Below are 18,344 nucleotides of genomic sequence, written 5' to 3' on the forward strand. Positions count from 1 at the left end.
TTTGAACTTGGCCCAACGACCGGTGTCGGGTATTAGGCTGGTCATTGGGTTGGACATTGTCAAAAAAATGTGCGAAAACATAATTTTTCAACTCCAATAAAACCTATTCCTACCTTGTTTAGTATACATCTTCGAGAAACTATATCTTCATGAATCCGATTAATTTAGCAACCAAGTACCCCATCCCCTTCCCCATTTCTTATTTCCGACAACTCTCGCTCTCAAAATAAAAAATGTAATTTAAAAAAATAAAGCAACTTGGATCGCTGACTAAAGGTGTTGAACACATCCATTTGAAAATAATGCATTTCAAAACTATCATTGATTGAAAAACTTCATGTGAAATCGTGTGCTTTGGAGGCTTAAGTGGCTGACACGAACATACGAGTAATCATGCATAGCATGAGACTTGACAGAAACAGGAGATGGAAGAGTTCTTTACTACAAAAGGCATCGTTCCAGCTTGATACAGACGTTTAGAAATGATCGATAACAGCTTGATCCATATTTTCTTTGAAGTCAAATGCAAGGTACCTTATAAAAGGAACTCAGATGCCATTCCAGTTGCTTGATGCTCAGTTACCCTCCCAACAATTTCGTTGCTTTTCAACTAAATGTACATTTACTTGTCATGAATATAAGAGCCCATCAAATTTATACGCACTTGTGAATTTTCACCACTAAACGGACAAAGTGTGGATTGTAACACATAAAGCTGTGAGTTACCTATTCGCAAATAGAATGGGATTGTTTTGATTAGGTATTTGCTTTTGGAACTCGGAATATGTTCTGCATAGGCAAAACAAGAAAAGGTGGGGTTTCTCTTTTTCTGCTTTTCACACAAGTGCTAGAGCAAATACACATGTTTAACGTATAAAACTAAGCAGAAGATTTTACTTTCGTGCCTAACATGGGCCATAATAAAAATACACGCGCTATCCTCTTTGCCCATAGCAGCAAGGTCCCTGATACGAGTAAGAAAGAAAGGGGGGAGAGATATTTTCCCAATCCCCAGTTGTTTGTCCGCCATAATCCTACGTGGCCTACAATAAGACCAGTTAAAGCAATCGATGGCCGCGACCGGATAAGAAATCGATAAGGCACAGAGCTTGACAACCCTCAGATGGATTCATCAATCAATCCAACGGACACAGATCCCCATGAGAGATAATCCCTTGCACCCCAAAATCTATTTCTCCACCAGCAATTGCGTTTGCGGGCTCTATATGTTACGGAACTTATGTACCATCTAGAATTCTAGATAAGGTTCTATCAAACTAAATTTTGTTTTTAGGGCCAATAGTTCATTACTTTACGTTAATTTTTTGTTGGAAACGAAAATTAACCGGTAGAATGGCCATATCCTGATGCGTGATGCCTTTCCTGATGCACAATGACTTTTCAATCAAATACATATTAATCATTAGATTCCCACAAAGGGCATTTAAGTGCCTATAAATACAAGGAGTCTGTTTTGTTATTTCATGTGCTAAACTCAGACAGTCGCAACCAATTACAAAAATCTATTGCCAGTCTTGCTCGCGTGCTAAGGAAAAAATGGCCGCCGTCGGAGCCAACTACAACATCAACATTTCTGAAATCACAGCCAACAGTAATATTCTATACATATTCTTTACAAATTCACGCATTAGATTTATAGTTCGCTTGCATTGCATGTTTATATTCCTTTTAAATAAAAGAGTGGTTTAATTTTCATGCTGTTTGGATTAAAACGGGCTTTGTTTCCTTGATGGAAATTAGTGAAAGCGGAGGGAGTCCAGTCCCCTGAGATGGAAGCTATGGTGAAGGCACTTTCAGACGACACGATATGGAAAACAATCGAGGGATTCAAGGGCAAGGACATGAGCACTCAGGAGAAAATGATTGTATGACTAGCTAGACCTATTTTTTTTTTTACTAAACTACACCAAATAATTGATATGCCTCTATTAGTATTTTTTTTTTTTTTTTGGAATGCTTACAATTAAATTCGCACATGCATATCAGTTTTTAATTGATTCGTTAGCAGCAGGCAATTTGTTTTCCAATGCTGATTCTGCAAGTTCTTAATTTTCATACATTTGAGTACCGAAAAAGTGCCATATAAACTTTGCATTCTGCATTGACTGGTTTTAACAATTTTTTTTAAAAAAAAAAAATTCATACACAGTAGCTATAGTGTGGAATTCTTTATTTGAATACAAAAATGATTGAATTTTGAGGCCATAATAGGACCTTACAAAAAGCTTGTATGGAAACTTTTGAAAAAGTACAAGGAGTTGCAATTGAAAGTAGTTTAGTTTGTACATTCTTAAATTGCTTATGCAATTTATTACTATTATTTTCTTAAATTGTAATGTAGTTTCATATTAATTGGTTGAATTTAGTTTTCTGGCTGTTTGTTTGAAAAGAAATCCAATTAACTTTGTAATCTCAAAAACTCTTTTTTGTGTTTTTTCTTTTTTAACTAAATAAGAAATGTTTGGGGTTTACACTTTACAGAACAACATGATGGCCAGTGGTGGTCTAGCTCAACTCGGCATTCCTGTTCCAGAGCCAGTGAACCCAGCTGACCCTCACGTGATCACGAGCGCAAAATTTGCAGTGGAAAAGCAAAACGAGAATGCCGGGACAAGCCTGGTTTTCATCCAAGTGAATGTAGGCCTGCAGTGGAAAATTGTTATTGGCACTCTCTATACCCTTGTCCTTACAACTCAGGATTCTAAGGGCACATATACCGATTATGCAGTGTTTCTTGAGACCTTTTTGGGTCAGAAGTACCTCTTCTGGTATAAGCATTAATCAAGCATTACTGGAGTATTGCCACTGGGCCTTTGGTCCGGTGGTGTGTGGGAGGTCAAGGGTTCGACTCTTATCTTCTACCAAAAAATTGTCACAATATGTGACGACCTTAATTTGTCATTTTCGATGGAATCTTTACTTACATCGAGTCCTCCTCCCCTTCCCCCTATATTAGATTAGATTGGGTTATAGAAATTCTATCATTGCGACAAAAAAAAAAAAAAGCATTACTACCCTGATCAATTGAGGATGACTAATGTACTCTATTAAGTACTTTTAATTATGTGGTGTCTATGCTGTGCTTTGATTATATGCACGCATGGATGTTTTAAACGATGGATGCACTTCTGACATGCAAGCAATGATGGTCCGTTATATTTAAACTGTAACAAAAGGAATTGATAGATCTTCGTAGCAGTGCTGTCAATTGAGCTTAATAAGTTGAACTTTAACGAGTTTAAACTCGATTCACAAGATAAATAAAATTTTTGAACTTTTGAGCTTTTGAATTTGGGTCAAAGTGGGAAACTCAACTTACATTTTTACGCTAGTTTTCAGCTCAAATTGGACTTAGTCCAAGCTTCTAAGTAAATACATATTTAATTATGATATATGCTTAACAATGCTAAATTATCATACATTTATATTTAAATTATTAATATTTTATGTTATAATAGATTGCATCATACTACACACAGGGTGGACCTTAATCACGTCTGAACAAAACAAAGCCCAGGTGGTGTGGCTTCAGATCCAAGTTCAACTAAGGGCAAACGGGCTTTTTTTTTGGGTCAAGCAGGCCATATTTGAGCTACTGCAATCCTATTGGCAGTCCTACATTTATGTACCATTGGATCATGGTAAAACTTATCTCCTACCATATGTTTTGTTTGATTATCATGAGATTAAATACAATACACAAATCGTTCAAGCAATCAAGAAGAAAAACAAAATCTTGTGGTCAATACTAATGGAAAATATATGTTGAACTCATTCACCATTCGGTTTTCTAACCGTGAATAGTGATTAAAAACTCTTGAAATTTAAGTACGGGTTTTTCTTACGAGTGTTCATTGACACTCGTTAACACAACTAATATTCATTATCATATATATGCATGTACTAATAATTATTAGCCTTCCTTACATTTGTATACATTTTTCTTTGGTTCAAAACATTTGCATTTCATCTAAATTGTACTACTTATTATTATTTTATTTAGTTTAATTAACAACATGTGTAGAAATATTTTAGTACACAAATTTTGCCACTCCAACCCAGGGTCCTAACTCTGCCACTGCTATAATTCCATCCCAATGAATTCATTTTAATAAGCTTGTATCTAGACTTCATATGAAGTTTATTTCTTGTTGATTGCTTATCGGAAAAGGCAAATTTGCGGAGACATAACATTGGAGGCTTAAACTTGAAATTTTCCTTTGTTGATCGATAAGAAAAGCAACTTAAAATGAAGAAAGCTTATTAGTAGTTTGCTATTTTTTCACAGTAACTCCAGTGCACAAACACTAATACAAACTGAAGTGGGAGCAATTAAATTTGTTTTCAAAGTTGTCGAAATCTATTTAGAATATGCAATGGCCGTTGAGGTTTCGAGGAAGACGCCAACGGATGTTAATTGTTATGTTCAATTGTGGACTGGATCTCCACAATTATGTTAAATAGGGAAAAGCTTCTAACGTTAACGACCCTATACTTCTTTCGATGATTAGGTCACTTTTCTTCTCTTATTTTTTTTGATAATAAAAAGTTTGCGTGAATTTGACTCTAATCACCATTATAAGTTAGGGTATATCCGCGTGATCATAAATCGCTTACAAAGGTTCTTAGATCACTAACATAACCCTCACATCAATAGCATGATTCGAAGAACACACGACCTTTTATGAGGATGTGGCCCGTTCTTACCAATTGAGCTAACTTTTATGCAATGGACTAGCGGGATTTGAACACACGACCATTTGATTACTTTTCAATAGTAAAGACTCTACAAGTTGACATTCTATAGTGTGTTTTAGTGAATTATACATGACTACATATGAATTATCTATACTGTATATCAAGTGGGAATCATGAATTTTGGCGTAAATGTTTTTTTAATCACTTTTATTTTATAGATATAAAATCGCAGGTAGAGGCATATTAAGTCGGGTTTCGTAGAATTTGGCAATTGATTACCAAAAGGCACATGTGGAACTTTCATTGCCACTGAAATAGTAAACTAAGCCTGCGCTTATCTTAATTAACATTATTGTTTTAATTTACTTTCACAATATCGTCCAAACCTTCATTTATCCTATTAGCATTATTTCGATTTGCTTTCATTCATCTTAGACAGGACTAACCCACAGTAATTGAAACTTACTCGTAAGAAACTTCTGTCATTTCGACTTTCTCGATTGTTTAGAATTTCATGACCCTATAATACCATTTCCGCATTGCCTCCTACATTAAGTACCTGTATTTGTTCCTGCTTAACCAAGCAGCATTTTAGTTTTTCTTTTGGGGTTAAAGAAGGGGAGGAACGAGAATTAAGAAGCGGGATGGGGAGATGAGGGAAGGGAGATTTAAACCCAGAGACGTTAATTCTTAGAATCTCAACTTTAGTCATTAGACCAAATCCCCCTCGAATATTTACCTTAACTGATGAGCTACTTACCAGATATTGGAGCTCAAATTAGCTATTCAGCTAACGGTGACATTGCAGCTGTGCAAGTATGCTCCAATCATTTTTGATCCACCAGCCACACCAAAATCACTATGTAGCCCCTGACACAGTAACTGGACAAGCAGAATCTGCAGTTGCTACATGCATGAAAGCAGATGGTTGATATTTCTTTAGCACTGATATGCGCAACTGATTCATACTTCAACACCTTCCAACATAACTCAAAAGCATAGTCATATTTACAAGGCTAGACCTCACCAGTGAGGTGTAGCTTCACCTAGCTACACCTATAGAGAGGATGTATTCTAGTCAAACACTTGTAAGCACAAACTATGGATTCTATTTAAAAGCACTATATGACAATTGTAAAAGCATAAACAAATTAAACATTCTCTTATTATGTTTCTATGGCCAAACCATCATGCACCCAATTTCTCATAATGACAAATGCCTTCTCTGCATCTTCATCTTCTTCAGGAGACTCAGGCCTGTGGACAAAACCATGGCCTCTTCCCTGAAAGACTACTATTTTTTGGTGCTCGATTTCTTTCCCAATATCTTTTAAATTGTTCACTGGACATAGTGGGTCATTGTCACCTGCAATAAACAGCACTGGTACCCTTATATTAGCTGCAGCTGAGGTACTAATTCCTGTTCCATAGAATGAGACCCCAACGCCAAAGCAGCCACCCTGGTCATGTGCAAGAATATCTATCACTTGGCCACCTCCAAAACAGAATCCAATGATGCCCAGTTTCTTTGTGATTCCTGCAGCAACAAATTCATTGACCATCCAATCTGCTGAGATAAAAATGTCTTTTGCAATATGTTCCGGATTTTGTCTAGCACGCCATTCTTCAAAGAGAGCTTTAGGCCTCTCTTTGGTCCATGGATCCCCGCGAAAAAGGTCTGGTACCAGAACACTGCCAAATGTTCACAAAGCAGCAGCAAAAAATCTTATCAGCAAAGGAATCTAAATGCACTCAGAACAGAACTCACCATGTCAAGCAAACATTTCTACAGAGATGTGTACAAGTACATTTTTGGCAATAAAAAGCAAGAAGGCATGATTACCAAGTAGTATTGTTGATTACTTGTGTATTTGTTTTTTCTTATTTTGATTTTCTTTTTCTTTTTTCGGGTAAGTAAAAAATCGTTAATAGCCCTGGAGGTAGCAACATATAAGGCAGGTTCCAAGTTAATAACTCAAAGAAAAACACAAAGGAACACATTAGCCTAATTCCACCAATAACCTATAACAGAGTATACATATAAACAACCAGTATGTGACTAATACTGCAGAGAATTCCATGTCTTGCTTTCAGGTGTTCATGATTTCATGATTACCAGACTTTCTGAAGTGTGAATCATCTACCTATATCAACTGTTTGATACAATTATTCTTTTCCAAAACATTTTTTTTGAGCAACCTGTCAGCTCTTGCATCTTTATATGTTGAGGTTCACTAGAGAGGAGTATATTACAGAGAGTGGAAACTGGCATGGCCACCCGAACACTAGATTAAGGGGTCTTACTCAGTATGACTTGTGTCCTTGGGAAGTTTGCGTATGGCGTATGAAACTGTCATACACGTATTGAAGGTCTGTCACTCATTGAGTTAGACTGAGGAAATGCTTACAAGTGAGATCTTGTTTTGGGTGAAGTTAAATTGAAGTAGTGTTACTGCAACTTACAGAAGGGAGTACCATGTCAACTACTACTCCATGACAAAATCTAGTTTCAGTCAAGTCACTAATTAGCAGCAATGCATAAGCTCGAAGGGGTAAATAACTCAGAAAAGCACAATATAATATTTCAACGTATGCAACGGGTACCATAATCAACTGGTACAATTGGCCTATAGATGTAAAGGATCTGGAGCCGTCCATGAATACTTCCAAGTTCACGCATCAAGTAAACCAATAATCCAATTCGAAGCACAACCAATAAACCATTGTCATTTAAACTTATTATACATCACTAAAGTAAGAGAACAACATACCTTTATATGGATATTTTAACTGAATGGCCAGATTATATGCTACAACTGTTAGTATAGGTATACATTTTGCAGCTAAAATAGTCTGTTTATATTCAGCTCAGATTGTTTATAGTAATTACCAATATTCAAGAGTGGAAAAGTATAGCCTTGAGCTTATTTTATTTAACGTTAAAAACTTGAAATTCTAGAGAAACTGAAGAAGCTTCAGTTCCTCAGATAATTATAGCTGTCTTAACCCTGATGCGAAAAAAACAAGCGGGGGTAGCTGTATAAGAAGTGCCTATTGTCAAATGTTCTTGCAGAATCCACAGAAATTTGCTCTTGTTCAGAGAGAGGAAGTATAGTAATACAGTCTTGTCCTCAACTTCACATAAGCTTATTATTTGTGAGAGGAGTGAAAATTACCAAAAGTTCATACAACTTACTTGTAACCATTGCAAGCAACAAGGTACGCAAAATCTCTAGTGGCTGAATCTTCAAAACCAAATACGTCAGACAAGAGCAAAATGCCAGTTCCATTATTATTCTTCACTGCCGTGCACAGATAAGCATTAATCGCATCATCTCCCTCTCCAATCGAGAGCTCCACCCCATTCACAAGTTCACATGTCTCATCTTCTGTGGTATCTTCCACTTTGACTTGACTGGCACATATTCTACTGTTCTTGTTCGTTCTAGAAAGCCAGAAGGACCTCGAACAATTTATACTGCTCCTCTGGACGACAACTGAAACTTCATAGTCAGAATTTGCCTCTTCATTGATCTTATGCAAAGGTCCAGCATAATCACAGAGACAGATGCCAATTACAATTGCAAACAAAAATGCTTTTGTCAATTGATACAGCAAAATGATGTTTACTAGTACTCTTGTGACACCTGGCATGACTAAGAGTTCGAGAGGGAAAAGCAAAACTAGAGATATGCATAGGTAGTTTACCAAACAAAGTGTAAAAGCATATGAAAGTTCACTGCATCTGGAGAGAATTTGATATAAAACTATTGACAGTTTCTAGGCTCTAGTTAAATTGTGGGTAATTAAGCAAATGAGAATCAGCTTGTTATTCCATATAACCGTTCTTATTTTATGGGGACCCAAAATCAATTTTACTTATTTTTCTCATCAATTTAGTAGCCAACTGGCTCAATCTATCCTATGATAGACCAACTTTGTCGTTAGTCTCTGGCAACATTATGTGTATCTAAAGCACCATCAGTATCCCGGATAAGGAACCAGAACAGGACAACGTGTTGGACCAAAACTGAAATGCTTCGATCTAACCTTATTAACATTACACAGACATCTGATCCAATTCCAGCTCATTCTTCCGGCTTCTCGCTAATTGGGGTTCATAATTCTGGTTCACCTGTTATATTTATACTTCTAAGTTTGCTTATAGCTTGATCATTCGCAGCTAAACCATAAATGTAGGCCACCCTTAACTTGATAGTTCTAAGAATACTAAAGACATGGCTGCTCGACGTTGGATATTACAGTGCTCCAAACTCTAATAAACAGAAACTGACTTTAAAAAACTGAAAGAAGATCAGATTTAGTTAGCTAACACATGAGGGATTGCCTTGTAGTGATCTTAGTCGTTTAGCTGGGAAATTCTCTTAAATTAAGTACTATCAAGCTCTTAGATCAGTAACTTCTCCTTAGAAGTTAAAAACAGTGACCCAAAGCAGTTATAAACTGGTATTTGCAAAATCAAGGCCATTAAACTCAAAGAAACAAAAACGTACAGGAAAGTGGAGCTCATGTGATGCAAATGCTGGAACAGGCAGGCATGACTGTTTGAACAAGAAGTTGCTGCTGCAAAGAGTTGTTGGAAGAGCCCATGACAAGGGGATTGAACCCGACCACCCCATTATCTTTCTCACTTTGTAGTCCACTGCTGGCCCTGACAACAAAAAACTGGCAAACCAAGTATCCTAATCTGTGCTGTGAGTGCATGAAAATATCTCGTTTTGGAAGATATGGTCGCGGACTCCTATGGTGCTAAATAATCGAGTGTTGGCCCCAGTCAGCAGCCGGGCTTGAGGTTGTTAACCCACAGATTATCTTCTTTGTTTTTTTTTTGTGGTTTCCCGGAAAATAGCTAGATATCTCTTTTTTTGTTTTTTTTCCGCAAACGTTAGAGCTAGATATCTCAATATTGTCACTTTTTGGTGCCAGGTCTCGTGACCGGGAAATGGAAACAATGAATTCCAATCTTGTCCTCTCTGCTTGAAGTTCCAGGTTTCATAACCGGGAAATGGAAACAAAGAATTTAAGATTTCAAGAGCATAAAATTATACGAACTTTAAATGTATTTTGGAAGAAAAGAGTTCAAGTTCCTAACTTGGAATTCTTGAAAAATTACTGTTGAAGAGAAATTGACAGAAAACTACTTCAGTTAATCTAAAACTAATTTTTGGTTTCTGATTGAGGTAATAAATACATCTGAATACTCTGCTCTTTTTCTCAATCTCAATCCAACCGAAAACACTTGCTCTTCTTCCTGCTGCTGGCTGTTTTGATGGTTCAGGAGGCCTATAAGGCTAGGAGAAGCATATTATCATTATAAGCACAACCTGCAGATGCAAACATTACAAACTTCGTGGCAAAGTCATTCATGCCTCGAAACTCAGCTTTAACCTCAAAGTAATACTGATATATTCCACAGCTGTACCATACATCTAGAGTATTAAGATAATTATAGCAAGCAACAATCATGCTTCATTCAAGGTTTCGAGTCTCCATACGAAGAGACTATAAACAATGGAGAATGGTTTGTTGGTTAGACTCTTTTACCTGGGAAAACATGGACAGATTAAGCTTACAACAAAGATGTTGGACAGGCTTACACCTCAACAATTCCATCCAACCATTTTCTCAACGCTAAGATAAACACAAAGGATTTCATATGAAGAAGTATCAAATGGTAAGACCACATAACCCACTATAAATCTGTGCTGTTCAATATCAGATAAGACAAAATTTGCCTGCAGCCAACATAAGGGTACATCCACCAAAAAGTCTAGCCCATACAGAAACAAAATCGGAAGTAGAGAAAAATAATAAACTCGCTCTAATTTTGGAAATGCGTTCTCTAAAAAACAAGCTCATGGGGTTTGTCTCCTGACTTGAGTGAAAACCTTGCACCCAAATAAGACTTCAAATCTGGAACTCCCTCAATAGCTTTGATCAATTGTGCATCAAGAGCTTTCTGGTCGTCTTTCTTATCCTGTGGGAGCACATTCTTCACCTAGAGTTGAAAGACAGGTTAGTTTAAAAAAAAAATAAAGAACTGAGAAGTTGGGAAAACTGTTGCAAAAGAGCAAAGTCAAATAGATCATTATATAAGCATAATGGTACAAGCAAACCTCTTTCTCTGCCTCAAAGAACTCGCCCTCCCCTTTCTTCTTCTTCTTCTCCACTTGCTTTGCAAAGTACTTATCGTCAAACTTGTCCAAGCTAACCCCGGAGATGTCAACCTTTGTTGAAGTTGCAATAACATAAGACTGATTGACCCTCCTCAAAGGAACACCATTAATCTTAAATGGTCCTGTAATAACAAAGCAGCAACTGACTAAATTACTATATTCTAGGGGGGAAAAGAAGGCAACTCAAATAGCCAGCCCAGATAGTCATTCCAAGCTGAATAAAGGAAAGAAAAAGTGACAGAAAGGTGGAAAAGGACAGAAAAAACAGAGCATAAAAGAGAGTTCCACAGAGTTATTGAGACGTTTTTTGAAAGACCAGACAACGCAAAAACAAAACTGTATCCTACACCCACACAGATACAAGGAACCACACACTAGTATCTACAATAACATAAACCATCAGTTGAGTGGGAAAAGACAAAAGGAGCACTTTTTCAGGACCTAATCTTATTGCTTTAGTTTGCAGGTAGGGAAAAATCCATCTGTACCCATTTGATTCTCTTCCATACTTGCCTAGGTTAGGTCCATGAGAAAAATCAAGCATGCAGTAGTAAAAAGTAACACTTAGCATTCACATTCAATCAGCGAACACCTAGAGAAAATTCCAACCAGAATTTGAACAAAAATGTAGCTTAAACATCCAAAATTTCCCTCAGAGTACTAGTACGATTTGTTATTAACATGTATTTAAGAGTTCAGTACCACTACTTTCCAACATGCATCATTTACAATCATGTTATCACAAAAATCTACCTCAACTCACGTACAACAGTAGACAAAACAGACTCATCTACATTAAGTTAAGTAAAACATCATCTACATTAATTAAGTTAAAAACCATTGTTTTATCTTCATCCTTCCGACATTTCATTAGTAGCACCTCCATTTCTAAGCCAATCAGTAGCTGTTGGACCTAAGAAGAAATGCTACAACTGCCCAAATTTAACCATACGAATTCCATAGAATGTAACCTAATACTCATCAGACACCCATCAAATTGCTTATCATAAACCATTTGACCTTAGAAAAGGCATCAAATTAGAGATGCAATTATTTCCACAGAATCCCACAAGTTTACAACTCAATCGCTGCTTTATATCATCAGCAAGAAACTTGAAATGTTAACACAAAGGAAATTAAAATTACTTTCAAATCCTTTTTACTGCAATTCATTAAACACCACCAAGGACTTAGAACCCCACAATTATTTTTTTTAAATTAAGACTAAAAACCAAAAACAAAATCACCTAAAGAAATGCAAAATTTCTAAACTTACCAGTGACAAGCAGCAATCCAGAGGTAAGTTGCTTCAAGAAAACCACTCTCTTGCCCTTAAACCTTCCAGCCAATATTATCAACACTGTACCAGGGGTAATACTTGCCCTAGACATCCAAAAATGAAACATTAATGCCCAAAAATCCAAATAAATCTAAAACAAAATAATTAAAAGGAAGCAGCTGGAAATTCAAGGTTGTTTTTAAACCTGAGCTTGGTGGGTTTTGGCTTGCGCTTGTTGGCCAGTGGCTTCTTCACGTCATCAGCTGGATAGAACTTTGCCGGCTTCTCGACGGCGGGCTTCACCTCTTCCGGGGCCTTTTTGGGGTGGGTGGGGAAAGCGCCGCCGTGCTTGGCCTTAATAGCCCATAAACCCCGCTTGTGGTACATTTTGGAACGGGAATATTTTCCGACACCCCTGATCAGATCAGGGTTTCGGCTCACCTTCTTCTGCTTTGCCGCCATTGGCGATTAGGTGACTGTGTGTTTCCGCGTGTTTGTGTGTGAGAAGTGAGACGCAGGCACGGAGACGAAGAAGACTTAACCCTAATTGCTAAGAAATGGATTTATATCAGAGATTTGGTGATGTGTAAAACCCTAGTGGAAGTGCTATGAGATGGGCCAGATGAAGCCCAAAAATACCTGAGACAAACCTGGGCTTCCTTCGGCCTATGAGAAAAATGTTACAAGAGCCCAACTCGTTCCGTATTCCACCATTGCTCCATTTGCTACAAAATAAATAATAATAATGATATGGAAAAAATACATTAACAGAAATAAATAGACACATGAATAAAAAATCAACTTGCGAGACCACAATGTGAATATCACTGCTTTATCCATAAATGAAATTTGGACTTTCACTTTTTGGAAGTAAAGGTTGTTTTAGGGGGAATGAATGAAATTGTAGATTACAAGAAATTAAAGGAAAACAGGGGCAGTTTATGGAAATTAGTTTTTAGTAGCAACTCGGGTGGTTATGAAGGTGTAGGAACTCTTAGATTGAGGGTGTTTTTGTGGTAAACACAAAAACATGTCACTAATTATATGTAGTTTTGTAGTTCTTTATCAGAATTAGTGTTAAGATCACACTCAATGTGTGTGCAATTTGGAAAACCTTAAAATGAATTAATTTTGTATAAGTTTGGTTTTCTATGTAAATAATATTTATATTAATTTTCGAAAGAACTTTGGTTTATAAGGTTATAATAATTTAGTAGTTATAATATTTAAAGTGGTTATAGATAGTTATTACGAAATTCAGGTACTTATGAGCAGTTATGTTGGTAAAATATGATTAGGTGGGTAGGATAAAAAAAATTTTTTTAGAAGGATATGATTGAAAGTTCAAAAAAAGACAACAATTGTTTATAGCAACTGCCTATATTCTAACTTTATATGTTGTTCATATCCTGGAGTATAATAGTGCATTTTATGGTCTTAAAGATAGTTCATTTGACTAAAAAATGTTATATTATCGGAATAAGAGTGGTTTAGATGCTATCATTTGATTAAAAAAATGTTATATTAATATAATTGTTCTGTTTAGAACACTTAAAAATCTTGGGTTTTAATCTCCTTTCCCCTTCTAACTCCTCTCTTGTTAAAAGAAGAAGGGAAAAAAAAACCTTCTATTGTCCAACGATCTATGTTGATTTGTAGTGTGTGTGTGTGTGTAAGGTGCAATGGAAGGGATGATTATTAAAAAATAATAATAATAAAAAAGAACAGCAATAGTATGTAGGATTTCTTTTAGTGTAACTGTGCAAGTAACTTTTTAAAAACTCAAAGAAGAAAAGTGCGAGTGTGTGACATAAGGAGTGAATTTACCCTTGAAAAGAACAGCGATAGCATGTAGAAATTTTCTTTTGCTTAAGCTACTAAAAAGATAACTCCCAAAAAACTGTTATGCACCATCTGTTTTGTTCCCGTACCATATGTTGAGAGACGATATGTCAACATTCATCCCTCTTCATGCCATGCAACATTGAGTAGTGTACATGGTCAATTGATCAGTTCCTATTTGTTGTTTGTTTGGACAAGACTACATCTTGGTTCCCTATTGTTTTAGGGCTGTTTGTCCTTACTTTCTTTGAGAAAATTTTGAGTTCTCAATGCATCAATACACGTAACAGCTGTATAAATACGGGACAGATAGGACGGCAGGTAATTTTGAGATAGAGGATTTGAAGCGCTCACACCACCATGAGTAATAACTGGAGATAACTACTAATCTCTAAACTTGTGTAAAATAGGAAATACTTCTAATTCCTAAACTCATATAATAAGAAATTAGGAAATTCACGGGCTAGTATAAGTAACTAAATAAATAAGGAAACTAGTTATTTTCACATAAAATAAAAGAACCAACTAGTTATTTTCACATAAAATAAAAGAACTTAGGAACCTACCCAAATGAAAAACAAAATTAAGCGAATTTCCTAACGGATAATATTTTCCCAGTCCTCAATTGAGAGCTGTCTCTGCATGCATGCATGCGAAACAGAAACAACCATGGTACGTAGACGTCAATCAAGAGGAACCAAAACTTGAATTGTATTCGAATTAAGTAACTAAAGGATTTCATTTTTCGTTAAGGATAAAGTTTGAAAGTAAAATTCTATCCAGAACGCACCCAATAAACAACCTCTATAAATTGGCCTTTGGTTCACATAATCTATCCATACGTTCTTTATTAGTATTATTTTTGCGTGTTCGTCACCTCTTTCTCATCTGTCATACTTTCTTGGCAGTCCACATCACATGCTATAGCAACAATGGCCGGGGGCTTTACCGGTGTTAACAAAGGTGGTGGTGAAAGTGAATATCCCGGAAAAGTAACCCAATTATGTGATCTTCACTGCTATTGCCGCCGTCATGGGCGGTTTGATCTTTGGCTATGATATTGGAATCTCTGGTAAGTTTCTTGCTTTCTTTACCCTAGGCCTGTCTCCACTGATTTTTTAAATCTATCTTAAGCTTTTGAGAAAATCTGTTATGTGATATCGTCAAGAACAATTCTTTCAACTCTTAGATTTTTCACAAGTCAAAAGAAGTTAAAATCAGAAGTTACAAAATATCTCTACTTTTTGAATATATTCTGATACCCGGTTTGTAACCACAACTTGTTTTTTCGTTTTTGATTGTGAACAATATGTATTACTACTTTTTTTTTTTTGGAAGTGAAATTAGTTTATATGATAAAAAAAGGCAGGTGGGGTGACTTCAATGGGTCCATTCTAGGAAAAAATTTTCCCATCAGTTTATAGAAAGGAGGCGCTTGATCATCATTCGACAAATCAGTATTGCAAATTTGACAGTGAGCTTTTGACCCTCTTCACATCTTCCCTATACTTGGCTGCTTTGGTATCATCCTTCTTTGCTTCATGGTTGAGCAAGAAGTTTGGGAGGAAACCAACCATCTTGGCTGGTGCTATTGTTTTCTTGGCTGGTGCATTCTTGAATGCTTTTGCTGTCCGCGTTATTATGCTGATTTTGGGTCGCATTCTTTTGGGCATTGGCGTTGGTTTTGCCAATCACGTAAATTAGCAACGTGACGTATTTTAATTTTTAGGAACTCATACTATACTATGTTGAATAACTTGATCCCTATTTAGTATAGTTGTTACCAATACCAAAAAGATCACCTTCCTTCCTTTTGTGCTGCCGTTAAGGCTCCCGAAATTAAAGATCTTAGGTCAAATCCCTTTTCTCCTTTCACGTATTTTAAATCCCACCCTTCTCCTAAAAAAAAAATCAATATAATGTTCTAGTTATATCATGATGTGTTTGTTTAATTTTCTGTTAAAATATTTGAGGTTTTTTCTTTTTTCTTTTTTAATGAAGTAGAATTATATACACATATTTTGTGGAGCTTTTACACCTTTTTAATCTTTGAAATATTCTTTTATGACTGCCTAATTCTCTAACTGAAAACTATTGAAACTTGTTCCCTAAGTGATCTGCTGAAAAGTTTCTAACTTTTTTACACAGTAATGTATTAAAAAATGTTTATGAACTCTTATGTTCCTTGGGGATATCAAGTTTTTGTATATTAATAATTCTCAATATGGTCCAACATGTCAAAAAAAAGATATGTTTTTTTTTTTCAAGAACCAAACACACCAGCATGAGTATAGGAGTAATTTTTTTCTTCACGCTAATATATATGATATTTGTCACTTGCAGTCAGTGCCAATTTATTTATCAGAGATAACACCATACAAATATCGTGGAAGATTTAATGCTTGTTTCCAGTTGTTCATCACAATCGGAATATTTGCTGCCAACATTGTCAACTATTTCACTGGCAAATATTTGCCCCATAATGGATGGAGGTACAGCCTAGGGGGAGCTGCAGTTCCTGCAATTGTGGTGGGCGCTGTAGCCATTTTTCTCCCTGATACTCCCAGCTCCCAAGTAGACAGGGGCAAGTTAGGTGATGCCAAATTATTGCTCAAGAAAATCCGTGGAGTAGAGAACGTTGATCTTGAATACAAAGATATATTGGAGGCTTGTGCGGCATCAAAAAAGGTGAAGCACCCATGGAGAGACCTTAGGAAAAAGCACTATCGGCCTCAGCTTTGCGTGTCTGTCTTGATTCCACTCTTTCAACAATTCACAGGCATCAATGTCGTGCTGTTCTATGCTCCTGTGCTTTTCAAAACTCTTGGATTTGGGGGCACTGCCTCTCTAATGTCAGCCCTCATTACTGGTGGGGTTAATGTCTTGGCCACCTTCATCTCTGTCTATGGCACAGATAAATGGGGTCGAAGGCCTCTATTTCTTTGGGGAGGTCTTGTCATGATTGCATTTCAGGTAACCATCCATATATGTACCCTCCTTGCATGTTTCTAAATTACAAGTTGATATTCTTGCTATAGCTCCCTCCCCCCCCCCCCCCCCCCCCAAAAAAAAAGCAACAAAAAAAAATAAAGCATTTAAGCACTAGTATATACAATTCTTCTTAAACAAATTCAAGGGTGCAAACTTTAGGTTAGGAGAGAGAAGCAAATGCAGTTGCATATGGTTGGTTTAGGTCAGTTTGCCCTAGAGGTGATAGACAGTAATGAATGGATTGGTGTGTTTTTTAGGAATTCACTGGAAATGTTATTTATTATGTGTCGTATATCCAACCGTAATAGCATATATACTGTTTATATATACAAAATTTACTTTTAATTGGAATTGAATTTGGGTGGTCAGGACAAGTGGATCAATTGCCAAACGGTTTTGCCATAGCTATTGTAGCTTGCATATGTTGTTTCGTCTCTGCTTTTGCATGTTCTTGGGGTCCTCTAGGATGGCTGGTTCCAAGTGAGATTTTTCACTCGAGATCAGGCCTGCAGCACAGAGTATCACCGTCGCAGTAAACATGCTCTTCACATTTTTGGTGGCACAGGTCTTTCTCAAGATGCTATGTACCATGAAGTATTATTTGTTCATCTTCTTTGGAGCTTAGGAGATAGTAATGACTGTATTTGTCTACTTTTTCTTGCCTGAAACCAAGGAGACACCAATTGAAGAAATGTCCCAAAGTCTGGAAAAAGCACTGGTTCTGGGGAAGGTTTGCTGGCCCCTTGCCGCCGTAGGGTGCTTTTTAGGGGTCGACCAGTTCATACCATTGTTTCTTTTTTATGCTTAGTTCGATCAAGGAATTTGTTTCCACTCCTTTTTTTTTTAAGAGGCACCAGTCTTAGTTTATTGTCTTTGGTAACACTAAAAGTCTGGGATTCTTTAAATGTTACTCATTTCTTGTGTTTATATTACATACATAAATTTTTTTTTCAAAAATTGTGACTATTTTGACATGAGAACGGGATCAATAAACGATTTATATCTTACGAACAAAAAAAGAAAAAAAAAATCTACATCCTCAAGAACAATTGACTAGTAATTAATGTAACCTTTTAATTTTTTTTTTTTTTTTTGGGTTCCAAGCTAAAAAACAAGGTTGTGATTGATTTCACGTGAAGGATCAATATTAGAAAAGTATTGAGCGGGGATGGATTGGATGGTTCTGGGGAGGAAGTTAGAAGTCTGGATTCGAGCCCTCCTACTTACATTAAAAAAAAAAAAAAACATTAGAAAAGTATTGGCTTGTCATTTACTATAATTGCAATTCTCTCGAGAATCCTAGCGAAGGAATGACT

At 36.4% G+C, this 18,344-nt stretch overlaps 3 protein-coding genes and 1 pseudogene across 4 annotated transcripts; 2 read left to right on the forward strand and 2 right to left on the reverse strand.

The window, feature by feature from the left end:
• Nucleotides 1-1,259: 1,259 nt before the first annotated feature.
• LOC113712791 (uncharacterized) lies at nucleotides 1,260-3,135 on the forward strand. Its single transcript, XM_027236369.2, has 3 exons — nucleotides 1,260-1,612; nucleotides 1,762-1,886; nucleotides 2,503-3,135. The coding sequence occupies exons 1-3, from the start codon at nucleotides 1,558-1,560 to the stop codon at nucleotides 2,800-2,802; spliced, it is 480 nt and encodes a 159-aa protein (XP_027092170.2). The 5' UTR covers nucleotides 1,260-1,557; the 3' UTR covers nucleotides 2,803-3,135.
• Nucleotides 3,136-5,670: 2,535 nt separating this feature from the next.
• On the reverse strand, nucleotides 5,671-9,462 carry LOC113712643 (uncharacterized). Of its 2 annotated transcripts, none has more exons than XM_027236138.2 (3): nucleotides 9,234-9,462; nucleotides 7,916-8,253; nucleotides 5,671-6,411 (listed from the first exon to the last, which is right to left on the reverse strand). In XM_027236138.2, exons 1-3 carry the CDS (start codon nucleotides 9,357-9,359, stop codon nucleotides 5,886-5,888), a joined length of 990 nt encoding a protein of 329 aa, XP_027091939.2. In that variant the 5' UTR covers nucleotides 9,360-9,462; the 3' UTR covers nucleotides 5,671-5,885. The 2 variants fall into 2 exon arrangements, with proteins under 2 accessions (XP_027091939.2, XP_027091936.2); XM_027236135.2 differs by having other exon boundaries at nucleotides 7,916-8,205; nucleotides 9,234-9,460.
• Nucleotides 9,463-10,372: 910 nt separating this feature from the next.
• LOC113712644 (large ribosomal subunit protein eL6) lies at nucleotides 10,373-12,749 on the reverse strand. Its single transcript, XM_027236139.2, has 4 exons — nucleotides 12,401-12,749; nucleotides 12,193-12,299; nucleotides 10,857-11,038; nucleotides 10,373-10,738 (listed from the first exon to the last, which is right to left on the reverse strand). Exons 1-4 carry the CDS (start codon nucleotides 12,655-12,657, stop codon nucleotides 10,583-10,585), a joined length of 702 nt encoding a protein of 233 aa, XP_027091940.1. The 5' UTR covers nucleotides 12,658-12,749; the 3' UTR covers nucleotides 10,373-10,582.
• A 2,152-nt stretch (nucleotides 12,750-14,901) lies between these two features.
• LOC113711246 (sugar transport protein MST8-like) lies at nucleotides 14,902-17,960 on the forward strand (annotated as a pseudogene).
• Nucleotides 17,961-18,344: the final 384 nt, after the last annotated feature.

Source organism: Coffea arabica, chromosome 10e (assembly GCF_036785885.1).
Source record: "Coffea arabica cultivar ET-39 chromosome 10e, Coffea Arabica ET-39 HiFi, whole genome shotgun sequence".
NCBI lineage: Eukaryota > Viridiplantae > Streptophyta > Magnoliopsida > Gentianales > Rubiaceae > Coffea > Coffea arabica.

Coding starts and splice junctions, on each gene's coding strand:
- LOC113712791 (XM_027236369.2), top strand. CDS start 1,558: ATGGCCGCCGTCGGAGCCAACTACAACATCAACATTTCTGAAATCACA. Junction 1,613..1,761: donor TTCTGAAATCACAGCCAACA/GTAATATTCTAT, acceptor GATGGAAATTAG/TGAAAGCGGAGGGAGTCCAG. Junction 1,887..2,502: donor GCACTCAGGAGAAAATGATT/GTATGACTAGCT, acceptor TACACTTTACAG/AACAACATGATGGCCAGTGG.
- LOC113712643 (XM_027236138.2), bottom strand. CDS start 9,359: ATGGGGTGGTCGGGTTCAATCCCCTTGTCATGGGCTCTTCCAACAACT. Junction 8,254..9,233: donor CACATGAGCTCCACTTTCCT/GTACGTTTTTGT, acceptor CCTTTGCATAAG/ATCAATGAAGAGGCAAATTC. Junction 6,412..7,915: donor GTTGCTTGCAATGGTTACAA/GTAAGTTGTATG, acceptor AACATTTGGCAG/TGTTCTGGTACCAGACCTTT.
- LOC113712644 (XM_027236139.2), bottom strand. CDS start 12,657: ATGGCGGCAAAGCAGAAGAAGGTGAGCCGAAACCCTGATCTGATCAGG. Junction 12,300..12,400: donor CCAAAACCCACCAAGCTCAG/GTTTAAAAACAA, acceptor TTGGATGTCTAG/GGCAAGTATTACCCCTGGTA. Junction 10,739..10,856: donor TCTTTGAGGCAGAGAAAGAG/GTTTGCTTGTAC, acceptor TTTCAACTCTAG/GTGAAGAATGTGCTCCCACA.